Below are 20027 nucleotides of genomic sequence, written 5' to 3'. Positions count from 1 at the left end.
TGAGGTGCTGTCGGTGGCAGTAGAGGTGGTGGTGGGGATGGAGCAACTGCGAGGCACACCTTACTTGTGCACCATCTTAGCCACACCCACATTTTTATACTTTAAAAATGAATATATTAAAACCATTGAAAGGCAAGTTGGGTTTAACACATACCAAACACATTTTAGTGGTTGCAAATCCTCTGATATTGAGGATTGGAGGGTTTGCCACCACTAAAATGGTTAGTACATGTGTTACAGAAATGGGGTCTCTAGCTGGCAGTGGTTAGCAACCTGTCCAAGTAGGGACCCTCAGTCTAGTCAGGGTAAGGGAGTCACAAAGCTAAGATAACCCCTGCTCACCCACTTGGTGGCTTGGCTAGAGCAGTTAGGCTTATCTCTGCAGCAATATGTACAGTATTTGTACACTCACACGCACACACACCCACAGTAACACAGTGGAAACACCACAAAAGTACTCCACACCAGTTTAGAAAAATAGCCAATATTTACTGCAGTAAAATAGGGCCAAAACAACAAAAATCTAACATGCACAAGTAAATACACACATTTTCAAAGATTAAGGGGGTCATTCTGACCTCGGCGGTAAAAGGTGCTTACCGCCTGTCAGAAGACCGCCATAACACCGCTGCGGTCGCGGTAAACCGCCACGGTCATTCTGACCCGCAACTGGCAAACCGCCAAAAACCCGACAACAACAAAAGTCCGCCACACCAAAGGGCAGCGGGAAACTGGCGATGACCAAACCTCCACCGCCACGCCAACAGAAATACGCCCATACCATTCCGACCCACAAATCCCTGCAGCGGTCTTTCAACCGCGGTATTCCATTGGCGGTACACACCGCCGCGCTCAAAATACACACACCTTTACAAAACACTACCACATTGGACAATTCCAAATACACACACCTGAGACACATACACACACCACTCCCACACACCCAATTAAATATAAAACACACACCCACATCACCCACAAACCCTTACGACCACAATTGCGAGTGAAGGACAGAGAGAGAGAGCACAGCATAGAGTAGACCATCACACAGAGGCAAATCACAACATCACCCACACAATTTCCACGCACAAAACACCATACACCACCACACTCACCACACTCTACAACACATACACCACCCCTCACCTCATCCACACCACCCCATGGCACCCCAAAGACACCCCAGGTTCACTGACGCAGAACTCAGGGTCATGGTGGAGGAAATAGTTCATGTAGAGCCCCAGCTCTTCGGGGCACAGGTGCAGCACATTACCATTGCCAGGAAGATGGAGCTATGGCAAAGAATAGTGGACAGGGTCAACGCTGTGGGACAGCATCCACGCAATCGGGACAACATCAGGAAGCGGTGGAACGACCTACGGTGGAAGGTGTGTTCCATGGTATCAAGGCACAACATCGCGGTGCAGAAGACTGGCGGCGGACCCCCACCTACTCCCCCAGAATTCACAGCATGGGAGGAGGAAGTCTTGCACATCCTGCATCCTGAGGGCCTCGCAGGAGTAGGCGGAGGAATGGACTCTGGTAAGTCAAAGCTTCACAACTTAATTCCCCCCACCCCACCTTCATGCCAAATCATACCCCCACCCCCATCACACCAACTCCTTGCTAATGGCTCGCCATCACATCCCACCCATCCCAAAACCCAGCCCTGCATGCGTCCCCAAAGCATGGACACCCATCCCCAAAGCATGCCCACTGCACACACCCATCACCCCCAGAAGCCACCATCCCAAAAGCCCCCACAAGGGAATGCCAGCACTGGGGGACACGGACACCCACCCATTACACGAAATGCCACACACAGAAGCAATAACCATACTCTTATACCCCTGCAGGACCCGAACGCCACCACACCGCCACGGAGGGTCCAGAGATGTCCATCCCCCCCCAGAAGAGTGCCCCAGTGATGACAGCAGCTCTGTCTCCCTGGACCCTGATGACCAGCCCGGCCCATCGGGGACCTCAGGACAGTCGGTTCCCCACAGACAGCCACAGGCTACACCAGACCCAACCCCCTCTGGGAACACCAGCACAGCTCCCACCCAGCGGGCCCATGCCTCTGTCTCCAGGACACGTCAATCAGCGGTGTGTCCACCACTACAGGGCACCCAGGTTGACCCACCACCCCAACAACAACAGGGACCTGGCGGCAGTGGCAGTGGGCACACCGTCCAGGGGACAGAGGCCCAGGGAAACAGGGGAGCTGGGAGGGCTGCTGTGCGACAGGGGGGGACAGGCCCAGGGAACCGACTCTCCAAGAGGCCCTCTCCTCCATCATGGGAGCATACCACCGCTCCCAGGAGACGATGGCTACGGTACTGGCCAGGTTCCAGGAGATCCAGGTACTGCAGGAGGAACAGTACATGGGGTTCAGAGAGGAACTGAGGAACATCAGTTCCGCAATGGGGACCATTGTCGTGGCCCTTAACCAGATAGTCACCACATTGCGGGACCATGTGGCAACACAAAGGGCCCCTGTCACTAGCCTGGACCAGGAACAGCCTACCACCTCCGCCGGCGCTAGTGGCCAGGAGGCCCCCACACAACGACAGGCCACCATAACCCCACCTCCTGCAGAAGAAGAACCACCCCGCAAGTGGAACCTGAGATCTCACAAGAAGACAGAGTAGGATGCCAAGACCCCCGCCAGCAAACGATACCCCCTGATGTCATCCCACTGTCCCACATTGTCACCCTGTCCAACCTTGAACTGCCCCTGCTCCATCCTTCCACAGGCATATGGACAATGCACCTGTGCGACTGAGAACTGGACTCTGCCATGGACATTACTCCACCATCACCCATCACCGTTTTACAATCATGTTCCTAAATGTAGCACTTCAATTAAATCACTTATTGCACTTAAAAAATCTGGAGTCTGCTTGTATTTTGAACAAATGTATTAGACATAACGGTGCAGAAATGTTCAGTTACATTGTGATGACAACATACCACTGTCACATAGCTGTAGTCCATGGGCATACAAAGCAGAGGTCACGCAGTGGGGCCAACAGCTCTGAAAACGGAAGGGAAAGTCACAACTCAGTTAACAGGAACTGGGGGGGAACTCAGACAGTAGAGAGGCAGGAGACTTTAAGTAAATGTAAAATGGCGTGGTGGATTCGTACCTGTGTGCTACTGAAAATACTGTTGTATCACTGTGTCCCTGTTGTCTGTGTCGTCCCCGTCGTCTTCCTCCTCTTCACTCTCCACAGGCTCCACAGCTGCTACAACACCACCATCTGGACCATCCTCCTGCAGGAAAGGCACCTGGTGTTGCAAAGCCAGGTTGTGAAGCATACAGCAGGCCACGATGATATGGCACACCTTCTTTGGTGAGTACATTAGGGATCCACCTGTCATATGCAGGCACATAAACCTGGCCTTCAGGAGGCCGAAGGTTCTTTCTATAATCCTCCTAGTTCGCCCATGGGCCTCATTGTACCGTTCCTCTGCCCTTGTCCTGGGATTCCTCACTGGGGTCAGTAGCCAGGACAGGTTGGGGTAACCAGAGTCACCAATTAGCCACACACAGTGTCTCTGTAGCTGTTCCATCACGTAAGGGATGCTGCTATTTCGCATGATGTAGGCGTCCTGCACTGACCCAGGGAACTTGGCATTTACATGGGAGATGTACTGGTCAGCCAAACAGACCACCTGGACATTCATCGAATGATAACTTTTTCTGTTCCTGTACACCTGCTCACTTCCACTGGGGGGAACCAAAGCCACATGGGTCCCATCAATGGCACCAATGATGTTGGGGATATGTCCAAGGGCATAGAAATCACCCTTCACTGTAGCCAAATCGCCCACCTCAGGAAAAACAATGTAGCTCCGCATGTATTTCATCAGGGCAGCCAACACTCTGGACAAAACCTTAGAAAACATAGGCTGAGACATCCCTGATGATATGGCCACTGTTGTTTGGAATGATCCACTTGCCAAAAAATGGAGTACTGACAGAACCTGCACCAGAGGGGGAATCCCTGTGGGTTGGCGAATGGGGGACATCAGGTCTGCCTCCAGCTGGGCACACAGTTCCTGTATAGTGGCTCGGTCAAGTCTGTATGTCAGTATGACATGTCTTTCTTCCATTGTCGACAGGTACACGGGAGGATTCCTCCATCTCCTCGCAAGTCCCAGCGGACGGTGCCTAGGAAGGACAACATGGAGCACAGAGTCAAGCAACCCACAGGTACGTAACCACAGTTTGCACTGTACACGATTCGCTATGCATTGAATGGCTTGTATGAGTGGCAATGCAAGGCCTAGGCCTGTGTGACGCAGTAGAAATTAAGCCATGTGGGCCCTTGAAATAGCGGCTGCCTGACCTGTGAAGTGTGACAATGGGATGTGAGGTCAATGCGCTGGCGTGGCACACCGTGGCGGTAGGCGGTCGAAGACCGCGGCGCAAAGCAGCATTGGTTAACATTGAACCCTATGGGTCTCAGGAGCCAATGACGATGTGCGCCGGCGGTCGCGGTACGCACCGCCGCGGGCGTGACCGCCATTTTCTAACTGCTTAATCACTCGAGACCTGAACATCCATAGGAGAGGACCTATACTGCAAGTGCTGCTGTGACCTCGGTCTGGAAGATATAATGGCTGCTGCGACTGGGGAAAGGGACCCTACCTTCACATCTGAGGAATTGGAGAAACTTGTGGATGGGGTCCTCCCCCAGTATGCGCTACTCTACGGTCCTCCAGACCAACAGGTAAGTACACAGGGAGCACGTAGTATGGGCTATCCCTGTGTTGAGTGGGGTGGATGTAAGATGGCGGGGAGGGGAGCGAAGGAGGAGTGCAACGCACGACAGATGAGAGCATGTACCACATGGCAAGGTTGGGGAGGGGGGGCCACTCACATCGACCATGCAGAAAAGTGATGATATTTCTTTTTCCACCCTGTACATGTCACATAGGTCAGCGCCCATCAGAAGATCGACATTTGGCGTGCCATCGCCAAGGACGTCCGGGCCCTGGTGGTCCACAACAGACGGGGCACCCGCTGCCGCAAGAGGTGGGAGGACATCCGCCGCGGGAGCAGAAAGACCGCCGAGGCTCTGCTGGGGATGGCCTCCCAGGAGGGGTGCCAGTCGTCAATTGACCCCCCTGATGTCCCGGATCCTGGCGGTGGCCTACCCCGATTTGGATGGGCGCGTGAGGACATCACAGCAGACACAAGGGGGTGAGTATCAGCACATTCTGCTTTATTAGCGCACAGTGGAGGTGTCTGGGTGGGGGAGGAGGGCTGTGGCTATCTCTAGGCCAGGGCGGTTTCTGTAGGCTAGGCCCCTCCGTTAGGCATGGGCCTGTGCCCCCGCACCCCACCTCTGTAGGGTGATAAGTACAGATATCCATGGCCCTGTGTCACCTATGTGTGCAGTTGTCGTCCATACACTTGTAGGCCAAGTCACAATAATAGAGTAGTGTACCCCGATTGCGCGGCGTAGTGCAGGGGGCTTCTGTGTCTGTCCTCTCCGCCAACGGTGCCGCCAATGCATGCACTCAACATGTCTTTCTTTCTTCTCCCCCCCCCTTTTGTTGGTTTTCCTGTTCATGTGTGCATTAGCATCATCAGGCGGAGGAGAAGTGGCATCGGCGCACGAGGGAGCTGCATCTCACATGGCCCCGGAGGGCCCTGCAACTGATTCGGACTTAACCAGTGAGACAGAGGGCGAGGGGAGCTCCACAACGGGGACCCGTGGAGACGTCAGCGACACCGACACGTCCTCGGAAGGGAGCTCCCTTGTGGTGGCGGCACCATCCGTGCCCACCGCAACAACATGTACAGCCGCCACCCAGCGCACCAGCTCCGCCCTCCCAGCAGCCCCTCAGCTTTCGCCCCGTGCCCGCTCGGCCAGGAAGCCGGCCATCTCCTTCGCCCCTGGCACCTCAGGTCCTGCCCCAGTTACCCCTGCTGCCCTCAGTGCGGAGATCATTGACCTCCTCCAGACGCTCATTGTTGGGCAGTCTACCCTTTTGAATGCCATCCAGGGGGTAGAAAGGGAGGTGCATCGGAGCAATGCATACCTGGAGGGCATTCATTCGGGTCAGTCTGCCCATCAGCGATCGTTCAACGCTCTGGCCTCAGCACTGACGGCAGCAATTGTCCCTGTGTCTAGCCTCCCCCCTCCAACTTCCTCAACCCAGTCCCACTCCCCTGTTCCTCTGCCTATCCCAGACACACCTACAGACCAGCCTGCACACACATCAACACCCAAGGGCAGCTCATCCAGACATAAGCACCACAGATTACACAAGCATTCACCCAAGCAACATCCACATGCAGACATGCCAACAGCCACTGCCTCCTCTATGTCCCCCTCCTCCTCATCTCCCTCCTCCCTCCCTGTGACGTCTCCACTCACACCTGCATGCACACCACCATCAGCCAGTACGTCCATCACCACCACACCCACCAGAACAGTCCTCACACGTGCAGTCACCACCCCCACTACCATTTACACGTCCCCGGTGTCCTCTCCCAGTGTGTCTGTCACCCCCTCTTCCAAACCACACAAACGCAGGCAGCCACCCACTCAACAGCCATCCACCTCACGACAGCCTCCGTCACAAGCACCTGCACCCAAAGACAGCACACTTGACTCTCCTACAACCACATCCTCTTCCTCCACTCCCATACCCACTACAACTACCCGTCCCTGTCTTTCTAAATTGATTTTCCTTTCCAACCTTGACCTCTTTCCAACAACTGACCCACCCCCTTCATCTCGTAAGACTCCAACCAGCACCTCAGCCACCACAAGCCCTGCACCTACTAGGACCATCGTTCAGGGCTATTGGAGTCCACCAGCTCCTAGGGCAGGAACATCGGCCAGCAGCAAGGGGACAGCCAGCCCACCCCCTGGGAAAAGAAGCAAAAAAGGGAAGGGCCGGCGCCACAGGCCTGAGACGGCTGCCCCCAAGGACACCAGCCTTGCACCGTCACCTGGCCCATCCACCAAGGGAGGCAAGGGCCCCAGAGATTCTTCCAAGGAGGGCAAGGGCCCCAGAGATTCTTCCAAGGGAGGCAAGGGCCCCAGAGATTCTTCCAAGGAGGGCAAGGGCAGCAGGGCGAAGAAGTCCGGCAGCAGGCGAGCTGCCCAGGAGGGCCCCACCAGCCCCATTTGGGGTGTGACAGAGGACACTCACAGGCCCAGGACTCCAGCACAGGAGGGCCCAGCAAGCGGAAGGTCGGATGGCGACTGAGCGGCAATTATTGGCCAGATCTGGTTCCCTAGGAACACAAGACAAGCACCGCTGAACAGGGCCCCGCCAAGACAAGCACCGCTGAACAGGGCCCCGCTGTGAGAAGCACCGCTGAACAGGGCCCCGCTGTGAGAAGCACCGCTGAACAGGGCCCCGCCGTGAGAAGCACAGCTGAACAGGGCCCCGCCAAGACAAGCACCGTTGAACAGGGCCCCGCCGTGAGAAGCACCGCTGGACAGGGCCCCGCCAAGACAAGCACCGCTTAACAGGGCCCCGCTGTGAGAAGCACCGCTGAGAAGGGCCCCGCCAAGACAAGCACCGCTGAACAGGGCCCCGCCAAGACAAGCACCGCTGAACAGGGCCCGCTGTGAGAAGCACCGCTGAACAGGGCCCCGCCAAGACAAGCACCGCTGAACAGGGCCCGCCAAGACAAGCACCGCTGAACAGGGCCCGCCAAGAGAAGCACTGCTGAACAGGGCCCCGCCAAGACAAGCACCGCTGAACAGGCCCCGCCGTGAGAAGCACCGCTGAACAGGGCCCCGCCGTGAGAAGCACCGCTGAACAGGGCACCCCCAAGACAAGCACCGCTGAACAGGGCCCCGCCGTGAGAAGCACCGCTGGACAGGGCCCCGCAAAGACAAGCGCCGCTGAACAGGGCCCCGCCGTGAGAAGCAACGCTGAACAGGGCCCCGCCGTAAGAGGCACCGCTGAACAGGGCCCCGCCAAGACAAGCCCCGCTGAACAGGGCCCCGCCGTGAGAAGCACCGCTGAACAGGGCTCCGCCAAGACAAGCACCGCTGAACAGGGCCCTGCCGTGAGAAGCACCACTGGACAGGGCCCCGCCAAGACAAGCACCGCTGAACAGGGCCCTTCCTGTCAAGCACCGCTCCGCTGGGCCCTTCCTGTCAAGCACCGCTCCGCTGGGCCCTTCCTGTCAAGCACCGCTCCGCTGGGCCCTTCATCTCAAGCACCGCTCCGCTGGGCCCTTCATCTCAAGCACCGCTCCGCTGGGCCCTTCATCTCAAGCACCGCTCCGCTGGGCACCGCCGTCTCAGAACCGCTCCGCTAGGCCCTTCCTGTCAAGCACCGCTCCGCTGGGCCCTTCCTGTCAAGCACCGCTCCGCTGGGCCCTTCATCTCAAGCACCGCTCCGCTGGGCACCGCCGTCTCAGAACCGCTCCGCTGGGCCCTTCCTGTCAAGCACCGCTCCGCTGGGCCCTTCCTGTCAAGCACCGCTCCGCTGGGCCCTTCCTGTCAAGCACCGCTCCGCTGGGCCCTTCCTGTCAAGCACCACTCCGCTGGGCCCTTCCTGTCAAGCACCGCTCCGCTGGGCCCTTCATCTCAAGCACCGCTCCGCTGGGCCCTTCATCTCAAGCACCGCTCCGCTGGGCACCGCCGTCTCAGAACCGCTCCGCTGGGCTCTTCCTGTCAAGCACCGCTCCGCTGGGCCCTTCCTGTCAAGCACCGCTCCGCTGGGCCCTTCATCTCAAGCACCGCTCCGCTGGGCCCTTCCTGTCAAGCACCGCTGGCCCATTGGCAGGGCCGGATCTGTGTCGGGCAGGGCTTCACGAAGCACTCTGGCCAACATGCCTCCTCCATAACCAGTGGAGTCTGTAATCCACCTGATGGACTGTGGCTTTGCACTCCCCAGGATGGTACAGTGGGCAATCCACCCACTGTAGAGACTTGAGAGACTGTGGCTTTGCATTGCCCAGGATGGTGCCGTGGGCATGGAGGCCCCTCGTGGATCTGGCGTCAAGGACTCATGTGGCTGAGGTACCCCCCCCTTCCCTTCCCCCTGAGGTGCCTGTCGTTTTATTATCTGATGCCCCAGCAGTGTTCTCTCCAATGGAATCGGGTCTCGTGTATGGGCTTTGCCCCTGTGTTTATGCACATTGGCCCACGAACAATGGAATGTTGCCAATATGTGCCGGACTTTTGGACTATGTATATATTGTTAATGTTGTAATATATTTATTTTATAGATTTGATATTTCACTTAAGTTCAAATATACTATAATATACTTCATTTTAATGATCTTTATATTTTGTCTTTGCATTATTCCGGGGGGTTTGGGGGGTGTCACTCTGAGTTGTTGCTCTGCATTGGTGTGTAGGAATTGGGGGGGGGGGGGAGGGTGTCGTGTATGTGTGTGCCCGTAACCTTTTCTCCTCCCCCCTCCCCTGTGTCGTAGGTGCAGTACTCACTGTTGTCTCTTGCGGCGGCGTTCGTGCTCCTGGTAGAGGAGCAGGTAGACAATAGCTGGTAGGATGTTTAATTCGGGTTCCATGCTGTCCAGATTCCTCGTGGAGTGTATAGAGGTGAGCGTTTTCCCGTTCGTGGTCTGTTTCCGCCGTGTTTTTGTCGGCGGGGCTCCCGCCCCGGAAAAGGTGGCGGATTGGTGGGTCGTGATAGGGTGGGCGGTACATTGTCTGCCGCCTGTCTGTTGGCAGTGACCGCCGCGCTGTTTGTTTGTCCCGCCGTGGCGGTCAGAGTGTTAAAGTGGCGGCCTGTGTTGGCGGTTCCCGCCAGGGTCAGAATTCCATTTTTTTTACCGCCTGCCTGTTGGCGGGTTGGCCGCCGCTTTAACACCGACCGCCAGGGTTGGAATGACCCCCTAAATGTGGTATAGCGCTTAGAAACACAATAGCTAACTGGGGCTATCACGACGGCTTGATGGAGTCTCTTTCAACAGTCTGGCATCACTCGCAAGAGAGCATGGCCGGCCACAGAGGTGTGCAGATCCCAGTTACAGTACCTTGGAAAACTATGAGGAAACAAAGATGGTGCACAGAGTCGGGGAGGTTAGGCGTTGCTGGAGCCAGTTCGGCTTCGGTTTCTAACTGCCACCGGGGGGATGGGGCGTCAGTTCCTTACTGCTAGGCAGGAGAGGTGAGGCACTGGTTTCTTGTGGTTGCAGAGGAAGTGATGCTGCGTTGGAGGTGAGGCATCAGCTCCTTATGAAAAGGCGGGACGCAATCAGATGCCATGGACGTCAGTGACACAGTATTCTGGAATCACACTGTGGAGGGACTTCTGAGGCGCTGCAGCAGCATCGGGCCTGCATTGTAGGTCGCATTGTTGCACTCAGTGGGGACCACAGCTCTGATGCAGGTAGCGTTGCAGAGTCAGAGAGTGCCATTGGTTTTGAAATCGTTCTGGAAGTGGATGCACAAGTTTCTTCCTTGTTGTACCAGAACTCACTTCCAAGGACCCAGGAACTGGATTTGCCACCACTTGGCAACTCAGGACTCTCAGCAAGAGAGCCCAGGAGCTGGCAGGTGAAGTCTTTGATGTCCCTGAGACTTCTTAGGAGGCAAGCTCACTCCAAGCCCTTGGAGCACCTTTGGAAGCAGGACGTAGAAAGCCAAGTCCAGCCCTTTCACTCCCAGGACATAAGCCACAAGCTGCTGGCCAGCACAACAAAGCAACAGTCAGAATGGCAGTCCCTCTTACAGCATTCAGCTCTCCTTCCTGGCAGAATTTCCTCAGTCCACAAGGATTCTAACTATGCAGTCTCAGAGGTCCAGTACTTACACCCATTTCTGTCTTTGAAGTAGGCAAACTTCAAAGAGAAGTCTTTGTAGTGCACAAGACCCTGCCTTTTCTTACCCTGGCCACAGACACACTTCCAGGAGGTTGTAGACTGCTTTGTGTGAGGACAAGCACAGTCCTATTCAGGTGCAAATGTCAGCTCCCCCAACCACTCTAGCTCAGGATGACTCATCGGGATATGCAGGGCACACCTCAGGTCCCTTTGTGTCACTGACTAGAGTGAATGCACAAACAGCCTGTAGGAAGTTGGCTCTGTATATACTATTTCAAAGTAAGAAATAGTGTGCACAGAGTCCAAGGGTTCCCCTTAGAGGTAAGATAGTGGCAAAAAGAGATAACTCTAATGCTCTATTTTGTGGTAGTGTGGTCGAGCAGTAGGCTTATCAGAGGGTAGTGTTAAGCATTTGTTGTACACACACAGGCAATAAATGAGGAACACACACTCAAAGACTTACTCCAGGCCAATAGGTTTTTATATTGAAAAATATATTTTCTTAGTTTATTTTAGGAACCACAGGTTCAAGATTTACAAGTAATACTTTAAATGTAAGGTACTTAACTTAGATACTTTAGGAACTTTGAAAAAAAGCAATTTCACATACAGTCTTTGAAAAAATGGCAATAAGCTATTTTCAAGGTGGACATAGTGCAAAAATCAACAGTTCCTGGGGGAGGTAAGTAAAGGTTAGGTTTGCAGGTAAGTAAAACTCTTACAAGTCTCAAAGTTGGGGCCAAGGTAGCCCACCGTTGGGGTTCAAGGCAACCCCAAAGTTACCACACCAACAGCTCAGGGCCGGTCAGGTGCAGAGGTCAAAGAGGTGCCCAAAACACATAGGCTTCAATGGAGAACAGGGGTGCCCAAGTTCCAGTCTGCCAGCAGGTAAGTACTCGCATCCTCGGGGGGCAAACCAGGGGGGTTTTGTAGGGCACCGGGGGGACACAAGCAGGCACAGAAAGTACACCCTCAGCGGCACGGGGGCGGCCGGGTGCAGTGTGCAAACAGGCGTCGGGTTTTAGATAGGAAGTAATGGAGGGACCCGGGGATCACTTCAACGATGCAGGCAGGCACAGAGGGGGCTCCTCGGGGTAGCCACCACCTGGGCTAGGCAGAGGGTCGCCTGGGGGTCGCTCCTGCACTGGAGTTCGGTTCCTTCAGGTCCTGGGGGCTCCGGGTGCAGTGTTGGTTCCAGGCGTCTGGTCCCTTGTAAAAGGCAGTCGCGGTCAGGGGGAGCCTCTGGATTCTCTCTGCAGGCATCGCTGTGGGGGCTCAGGGGGGTCGTCTCTGGTTACTCACGGGCTCGCAGTCGCCGGTGAGTCCTCCCTGAGATGTTGGTTTTCTCCAGGACGAGCCGGAGGCGTCGGGTGCAGAGTGGAAAGTCTCACGCTTCCGGCGGGAAACGTGAAGTCTTTAATGTTGTTTCTTTGTTGCAAAGAAGTTGCAGGTTTTTTAACAGAGCTGCTGTTCAAAGGAGTTTCTTGGTCCTTGGGTGCAGGGCAGTCCTCTGAGGCTTCAGAGGTCGCTGGACCCTGTTGGATGTGTCGCTGGGGAAGTTTTCTTCGAAGTTGGGAGACAGGCTGGTAGGGCTGGGGCCAAAGCAGTTGTTGTCTCCGTCTTCTCTGCAGGGCTTCAGGTCAGCAGTCCTTCTTCTTGTTAAGGTTGCAGGAATCTAGTTTCCTAGGTTCTGGGGACCCCTAAATACTGAATTTAGGGGGGTGTTTAGGTCTGGGAGGGCAGTAGCCAATGGCTACTGTCCTTGAGGGTGGCTACACCCTCTTTGTGCCTCCTCCCTGTGGGGAGGGGGGCACATCCCTAACCCTATTGGGGGCATCCTCCAAACTCAAGATGGAGGATTTCTCAAGGCAGGGGTCACCTCAGCTCAGGACACCTTAGGGGCTGTCCTGACTGGTGGATGACTCCTTGTTTTTCTCATTATCTCCTGCAGCCTTGCCGCCAAAAGTGGTGGCAGTGGCCGGAGGGGCGGGCATCTCCACTAGCTGGGATGCCCTGGGGCGCTGTAACAAAAGGGGTGAGCCTTTGAGGCTCACCGCCAGGTGTTACAGTTCCTGCAGGGGGAGGTGAGAAGCACCTCCACCCAGTACAGGCTTTGTTCTTGGCCACATAGTGACAAAGGCACTCTCCCCATGTGACCAGCAACATGTCTGGTGTGTGGCAGGCTGGCAGAAACTGGTCAGCCTACACTGGAAGTCGGGTATGTTTTCAGGGGTCATTTCTAAGATGCCCTCTGGGTGTATTTTTACAATAAATTGCACACTGGCATCAGTGTGCATTTATTGTGCGGAGAAGTTTGATACCAAACTTCCCAGTTTTCAGTGTAGCCATTATGGTACTGTGGAGTTTGTGTTTGACAAACTCCGAGACCATATACTCTTATGGCTACCCTGCAATTACAATGTCTAAGGTTTTGTTTAGACACTGTAGGGGCATAGTGCTCATGCACCTATGCCCTCACCTGTGGTATAGTGCACCCTGCCTTAGGGCTGTAAGGCCTGCTAGAGGGGTGACTTACCTATGCCACAGGCAGTGTGAGGTTGGCATAGCACTCTGAGGGGAGTGCCATGTTGACTTAGTCATTTTCTCCCCACCAGCACACACAAGCAGAGAGGCTATGTGCATGTGCTGTGTGAGGGGTCCCTAGGGTGGCACAAGACATGCTGCAGCCCTTAGAGACCTTCCATGGCATCAGGGCCCTTGGTACCAGCAGTACCAGTTACAAGGGACTAACCTGAGTGCCAGGGTTGTGCAAATTGTGGAGACAAAGGTACAGTTTAGAGGGAAAGAACACTGGTGCTAGGGCCTGGTTAGCAGGGTCCCAGCACACTTTCAAATCATAACTTAGCATCAGCAAAGGCAAAAAGTCAGGGGGTAACCATGCCAAGGAGGCTTACACAGCCTATCTGTCATCCTGACCCAGATGTGCATTCAGCAGACAAGCAGAGGCACAGAATGGTTAAGAAAGAAAATGTCCACTTTCTAAAGTGGCCTTTTCCAATTTTCAGTTCAAAAAACAACTTCACCATTAGAAGTATTTTTAAATTGTGAGTTCAAAGACCCCAATCTCCAAATCTCTAACTGGTCTCAATGGGAAAGACACGCTTTGCAATAGTGAAAAACAAATTTAGAAGTATTTCACTGTCAGGACATGTAAAGCACACCATTACACATCTTACCTTTTAAATACCCTGTACCATGCCCATGGAGCTACCCTGGGTCTACCTTAGGGATACCTTTAAATACCCTATACCCTGCCCTTGGGGGTTACCTTGGGTCTACCTTAGGGGTAAGTTACAGATAATAAAAGGGAATGTTTGGACCTTGCAAGTGGGTGCAGTTGCCAGGTTGAAATGGCAGTTTAGAACTGCACTCACAGACACTGCAATGGTAGGTCTTGTAGGAAGATGGCTCTGTATAAACTATCTCGAAGTGAGAGATAGTGTGCACAGAGTCCAAGGGTTCCCCTTAGAGGTTGATAGTGGCAAAATTAGATAATACTAATGCTCTATTTTGTGGTAGTGGGCTCGAGCAGTAGGCTTATCAGACGATAGGGTTAAGCATTTGTTGAAAACACACAGGGAATAAATGAGAACACACACTCAAAGACTTAAGTCCAGGTCAATAGGTGTTTTTCAATATAGAAAAATATTATTTTCTTAATTTGATTTAGAACGGCAACATTCAGAATTCAAGTAAGTACATAAATTATAAGGTACTTTGCATAGGTAAATATGGAACTTTGAATTAAAACAGTAATGTACACAGTTGTGGCCAAAATAAAAGCAATAAGCTATTTTAAAAGTGGACACAGTGCAACAATCAACAGTTCCTGAGGGAGGTAAGTACAAGTTAGTTTATCAGGTAAGTAAAGCACTTACAAGTTCAGTCTCCGGGGCATAGGCAGCCCACGGTTGGGGGTTCAAGTCAACCCCAAACACCCAGCACCAGCAACACAGGGCCGGTCAGGTGCAGAGGTCAAAGTAGGGCCCAAATAACGTAGGCACCTATGGAGACTAGGGGTGCTCCGGTTCCAGTCTGCTAGCAGGTAATTACCTGTGTCCTCGGGGAGCAGGCCATGGGGGTTGTGTAGAGCACTGGGGGGGTCACAAACAGGCACACAAAATACACCCTCAGTGGCACAGGGTGGCCGGGTGCAGTGTGCAAAGTAGGTGTCAGGTTTAGTATTATAATCAATGGAGGGACCCAGGGGTCACTCTGACGATGCAGGCAGGGCACAGGGGAGCCCTCCATATCCCCAGCAGAAGGACCGAAGGAATGTCAGGGACCTCCAATCCCAAGACGTGGGTAAGCTCACTTGCTACACTTGCACTTGCACTATAGCACTGGTCAGCAGTATTAGAGTGCCCAGAGCCCTGAAAACCAGCAAAAACGAAAGGCAGCACACAGTCAAGTTCAGGGTTAATCCTGCAACAAGAGCCATTTCCAACAATGTGGCCCAAAATGTGCACATTAATTTCACTAAATTATATTTTCTGGAATTGCTTTTGAAATCACTCATAAGCTATGCTTTATGGATACAGCAATTTAATTTGGTAACATCTTACTTTTGCATCAAGGGCTTTCTTGATGCTAATCCTTCTTTGGATTCTTGCCTCTCCCCGTTCAATCTGAGCCATAATCCTCTCAATGTCTTGTAGTTCATTGCAGCGTTCCCAAAAAACAGCTGTAAGACAAAAAAGGAAATTTTATTAAGTATAAAATTAAAGTTTGTTAATTACAAGCTATAAATGAGAGTTGAGGGGAGGGGGTCTGAGGGCGTGCCATATAAGGGCAGACGAGGGAAGCAATGCCACTCTCCAGTTCTTTATAGCGGGCTGAAGTCTGCTTGTTGCACACTGCCCTGTCATGCATCATTTGCACTCAAAGGGTTGCCTTCGCAGTCACCCAAAGTATTCTTTGTTACTCCACTGAACCCCTGTTACCTTTCAGGGAAGTAGAGATATGAGGATGCAGGAGTGATTTTCCCTGAGAGGTACGATACCGGTGCGCTACGGTTTATGGCCCGGCGGGGAGATAAGGCCCACTTCTGTTGTCAAGAGGTCTGCGCCATGGTCAGAGAGTGCGGCCTCCAATATTCTGGAGTCATGCACTTGTGCGACTGCCCCTGAGAAATCAGGAAGTAGTTTAGTCATGACTCGGTGCCATGAGCCAGTGAGATGAAGGCGTATTCCCTATTCGTAGGATGAGTGAGTCTCCAGTGGTCCACTAGTCCATGGTCTTCTATCATGTCCCCTAGTATGTCTCTGTCTGAGTTGTTGCCTGTGTCTAGGAGTCCTGTCTTGTCCGGGATGCCATCTCGAGCAAGGTTCCAATTAGTAGTGTGAAGTGCGTACCTCTGCCTTGAGTCGATTGAGATGGAGGAGACGGTGCATTTAGTGCCTCTGGGAGCATACACCGAGCCCACACAGAGAGTGCAATCCTCGATTTTCAATTTAGCAAATGCGTACCAGCCGTCTGGATCAGACCAAGTTTTAACTATGGTGGCGGATAGTGTTTTGCATATCAGAATCGCCACACCACACTTACAGGGTGTGCCACCGCCTGTCTCAGAGTGGTCCGGGCAGCTACTGTGTATCACTTTTCCCATCCAGTCCCTGTGCAGCTTATCAGACTTGGGCCAGTTCAGGTGGGTCACGGAATTGCAAGGAAAAACACTTGGAAAGTGATTTATAGTGGTAGTAAAAGTAGTTGGGGTACTAGGAGCAATTTAAATGAACCCCTAGTAGTCGCTGGAGGCTCTTGGGTGAGTCTGGTCACTCTGGCATCTGCCTCATTTGTCTTGTTGGGGGGATAGAAGTGGCAGAGGGGTCTGACTTGGGGGAGCAGGGAAGAGGTCATTACTTGCTTCCCGTCATATTGTGAAGAAAACATAACAGAAGTAATTCTTAGAGTTAACATATAGTACATTGCATCAAACATAGCAGAACATAACACAATGCGTAGCATAGGCAACCTGGTAATCTGGTAATTGAAAAATGGGGGGAGGGGAGGGAAAGGGCTAGGGAAGGGAGGGATGCCAAAGGAACGTAGAAAAGCAGGTTGGGTTGAGAATTTCCCTTGAGCTGATTGAGTCAGTGCAGTGCATGCAGACAACAAGCAAAACAGTTTTAGGCATGCAAGGAGGTACTCATCTGTCTGACAATAGTCAGTCCTCAGTCCCAGCCCCCTGCCTCATAGAGTGGGTTATGGAGTCAAATGAAGAAGAGTTATGGAGTCAAATGAAGAATACAGAGTCTCTCATCAATGTCAGCCAGGATTGGCAGCGGTGGAGGAAGGCTTCAAAGGGGATCTCAATTTATCCCTATCCTGGAGCTAGGTGAGCTGTGTTACTGCCTTTAAGCGCTTGGTCTCTGTATCCTGCGGTGGTGCCATCCTCGCATAGCCCCTCCCTCTATGGTGCGACCCATCGGTTATAGTCCACCAGTCACTCTGAGAGGAGGGAGGGGATAGGGAAGCTTGAGGGTGGCATTCCTGGGTAGAAGAGAGGTCCGGTGAAGTCATGTCGATGGTTTGGGTTTCAAGTTCATCCAGGAAAAGACAGAAGTCCTCCGGGTCGAAGAAGTCTTTGGACTTTCCATCTCTGGTTAGCAACATTATTTCTGGCTAGAATAGGCCATATTTAATATCCATTTGGTGTAGCCAGGGACAAAGAGATCGTAATGCCTTGCGACAGTCACTGGTTTCCCTGGAAAAATCCACGGAAATGAGGATCTCATGCCCCTTGTGTGTGCAGGAGCCACGGGAGCAAGCTGCTGACAGGAGCTGTCGTACCTGTTTGAGGTGGAGGAAAACAGGTTATAACGGCGCGAGATTGTGTCATGCTACGATGGTGTGCTGTACCTATGCGATGTGCTCGTTGCAGCTCTAGGGAGGATCAAACGTGAGTTCTCTGATGGTCAGGATAGTATCCCTGAGGAAGTGCTTCACGTCTGACCCTTCTAGGCATTCCAGGAAGCAAAGAAGAGCAGACGTTGTTCCTGCAACTCCTGTCTTCTAGGTCGATTTCCTTACTGCGCAAGAAGAGGAGCTCTTGGTCTTTATCTTGGAGTGAGTTGAGATAATCTTCCACTGATGAGATGCGGGTTTCCAAGCTCTTCACAAGATTCTGGAACCCTGCAATGTCCAAACGGATGGATTTGGTTTTAGCACAGAGATTTTGGAGTCCATTCCTTCTAGTCGGCGACTCACTGTTGTGATGTCAGTGAGGATGCAATCCATTGCATTTTCTGGTGCTGGGTCAGACATATTCTCCGGTTGTCTGTTTCGGGAGTCCCTTGGTAGTGAATGTGGAGCAAGGTTGAAGTTAAAGTAGGGCCTCTGAAATAAGAAGTTGTCTTGCCGGTTTACCAGAGGGTTTTCTGGTCTTTGTCCAGTATTCCTTCTGGACCGTTCAGGAGTCCCTGTATGACCTTAAGAGTCAGGGATCAGCGTGGTACAGTCTATGGGCATTTTCAGGTGGGTACGTATGTAGGTCTGGTGAGGTAGGGGTCTAGGGAGGAGGCCCCAGCTACATAGGTGGGCAAGTCGCGTCCCCGCTTGTGGATGACGTCTTTGAGAGGGCCAGATGCTCCTCTCTGCCGGGTGGCTTGTTTCCTTAGTGAAGAGGAGTATCGCTGTTCTTTGTGGACCTGCACTGGGAGGGTTCGGAGTCACCTGGCATTCTCCTGCTGTGGGACAGGGTAGGTCTAGTGCTAGGTGCCGGCAGAATCACTGTCAAGATGAGTAAAGGTTTCTGAAGCGGTTTTAGACTAGTTGGTTGTGGTTCGATGCGTGCATGCTTGCCAGAACTGGTAGTGTCAGTGCAGCAATGGTATCTAGGCTGTCAGCAAGTTGTGAGCGTGGAACTCCTGAACCTTGTATATTTATACCCAGAATGTGTTATATGCCCTCTCACATGTCAACTTAGTGTGTGTACTGTGCTTGAATAGTTGATTGCATGGGGTGTGCTCTAGGTGTACAAGTGGTGTGCAGGGTTCTGGTGGGGATGCTCTTGTAAAAATGTTCAGATGTAGAGGCAGCCTGCACTCCTGACGCAGTCCTTGTTGGGTGGACACACGCAGGTGGTAAAGTAATCTCCAGTGTGAATCTGACTGCCATTCTTACTAGGACAGAAGAGTCTGCTGGGCGGACTGCCTTTTGTGTTTGTTAGGCGTGTGGTTAGTTGGGGCGAGCCGCAGCAGCGTGCGCCTCCACATTATTCAGCCGGCCACTGCCCGCATTCATATTTGGGTCCCTACTGTTCGTGGTATGTGTTTTATTTATGGCAAAGGCGGTGGGAGGCCCGACTAAAGACTCTGCTTTCAACATTGTTTCCACTGCTCCTTTCAGCTTCTGCAACTTTCCATGACTGTGTATCCTCTGAGGGAGGCTAGTCTTCAGTCTGCACGACAGGGAAGAAGGAATCTACTTTGGAGTGAAGGAGTCACTCCCCTGCCTCCGCAGGCACCATTTGCAATGATGACCAGCTGCGTGGATCTCCTCTCATCCAAAGATGCATGGATCCTGCATCGCGGGTGGTAGTCTGGAGTGGTCCTCTTGGTCCTCTCTGCCAGCTGTCCAACTTTGGTGAAGGTAAACCCTTGCCTTCCTACGCAGGACAGTACCCCTGTGCACTGCATCTCTTGCAGCTATCAAGGCTTGTTGGAATCTCCTCCAAGGGAACTTGAGGCTCCGTGTAGCCCTAGCCCCCAGAACTCTTCCCTATGACGCACAGCCCTCTGCGTGCTTCTCCTGCGGCATGGGACCCTTCTTCAGTTATGCTGCGCGGGTCCCTCTGCGATTCCTGGGCCCTCTTCCAGTGGGTCTTCTGTGGGGGCTGCCTTTTCTTCTGTGGACCCTCTGTATTGCTGAGAGTCACCTGGGACTTCCCTTTGTGGGTTGAGACCTCCTGGACCTTGCTGATCCCTGGCAGCTCCACTTTTCCTCTACCGCGACTCTTGCCTTTCCCAAAGCCTGTTGGTGGCTTTTCCAAGCCACAGAGAGACTGTAATCTTCCATCCGGCGTGGGACGCTGACTGCATCCTCCAGGAACTCTTCACCGACTCCAGGGCTGCATTGCTGACAGTCTTCGGCCTACCGTCGACCAACTCATGCAACCACAGAAGGGTGGGTAGTGGCTCCTACCACTACCAGACACTTCTGCAACTTCTGGACTTGTTTCCCTTTTTTTCAGGTCATCCTCCTCAGGAATCAACCGCTGGTT

The 20027-nt window shown here is 53.2% G+C and overlaps 1 protein-coding gene across 2 annotated transcripts in view; it reads right to left on the bottom strand.

Annotated features, from left to right (window-relative positions):
- Nucleotides 1-20027, bottom strand: part of LOC138262082 (probable global transcription activator SNF2L1) — a 1420807-nt gene that overhangs the window by 240329 nt on the left and 1160451 nt on the right. For both annotated transcript variants that reach the window (XM_069211817.1, XM_069211826.1), the window contains exon 21: nt 15370-15488. In XM_069211817.1, coding sequence (XP_069067918.1) covers nt 15370-15488 — 119 coding nt within the window. The remainder of the gene's footprint in view (nt 1-15369; nt 15489-20027) is intronic.

The sequence above is a fragment of the Pleurodeles waltl genome, chromosome 2_1 (assembly GCF_031143425.1).
Source record: "Pleurodeles waltl isolate 20211129_DDA chromosome 2_1, aPleWal1.hap1.20221129, whole genome shotgun sequence".
NCBI lineage: Eukaryota > Metazoa > Chordata > Amphibia > Caudata > Salamandridae > Pleurodeles > Pleurodeles waltl.
This window is presented reverse-complemented; position numbering and strand designations above follow the sequence as displayed.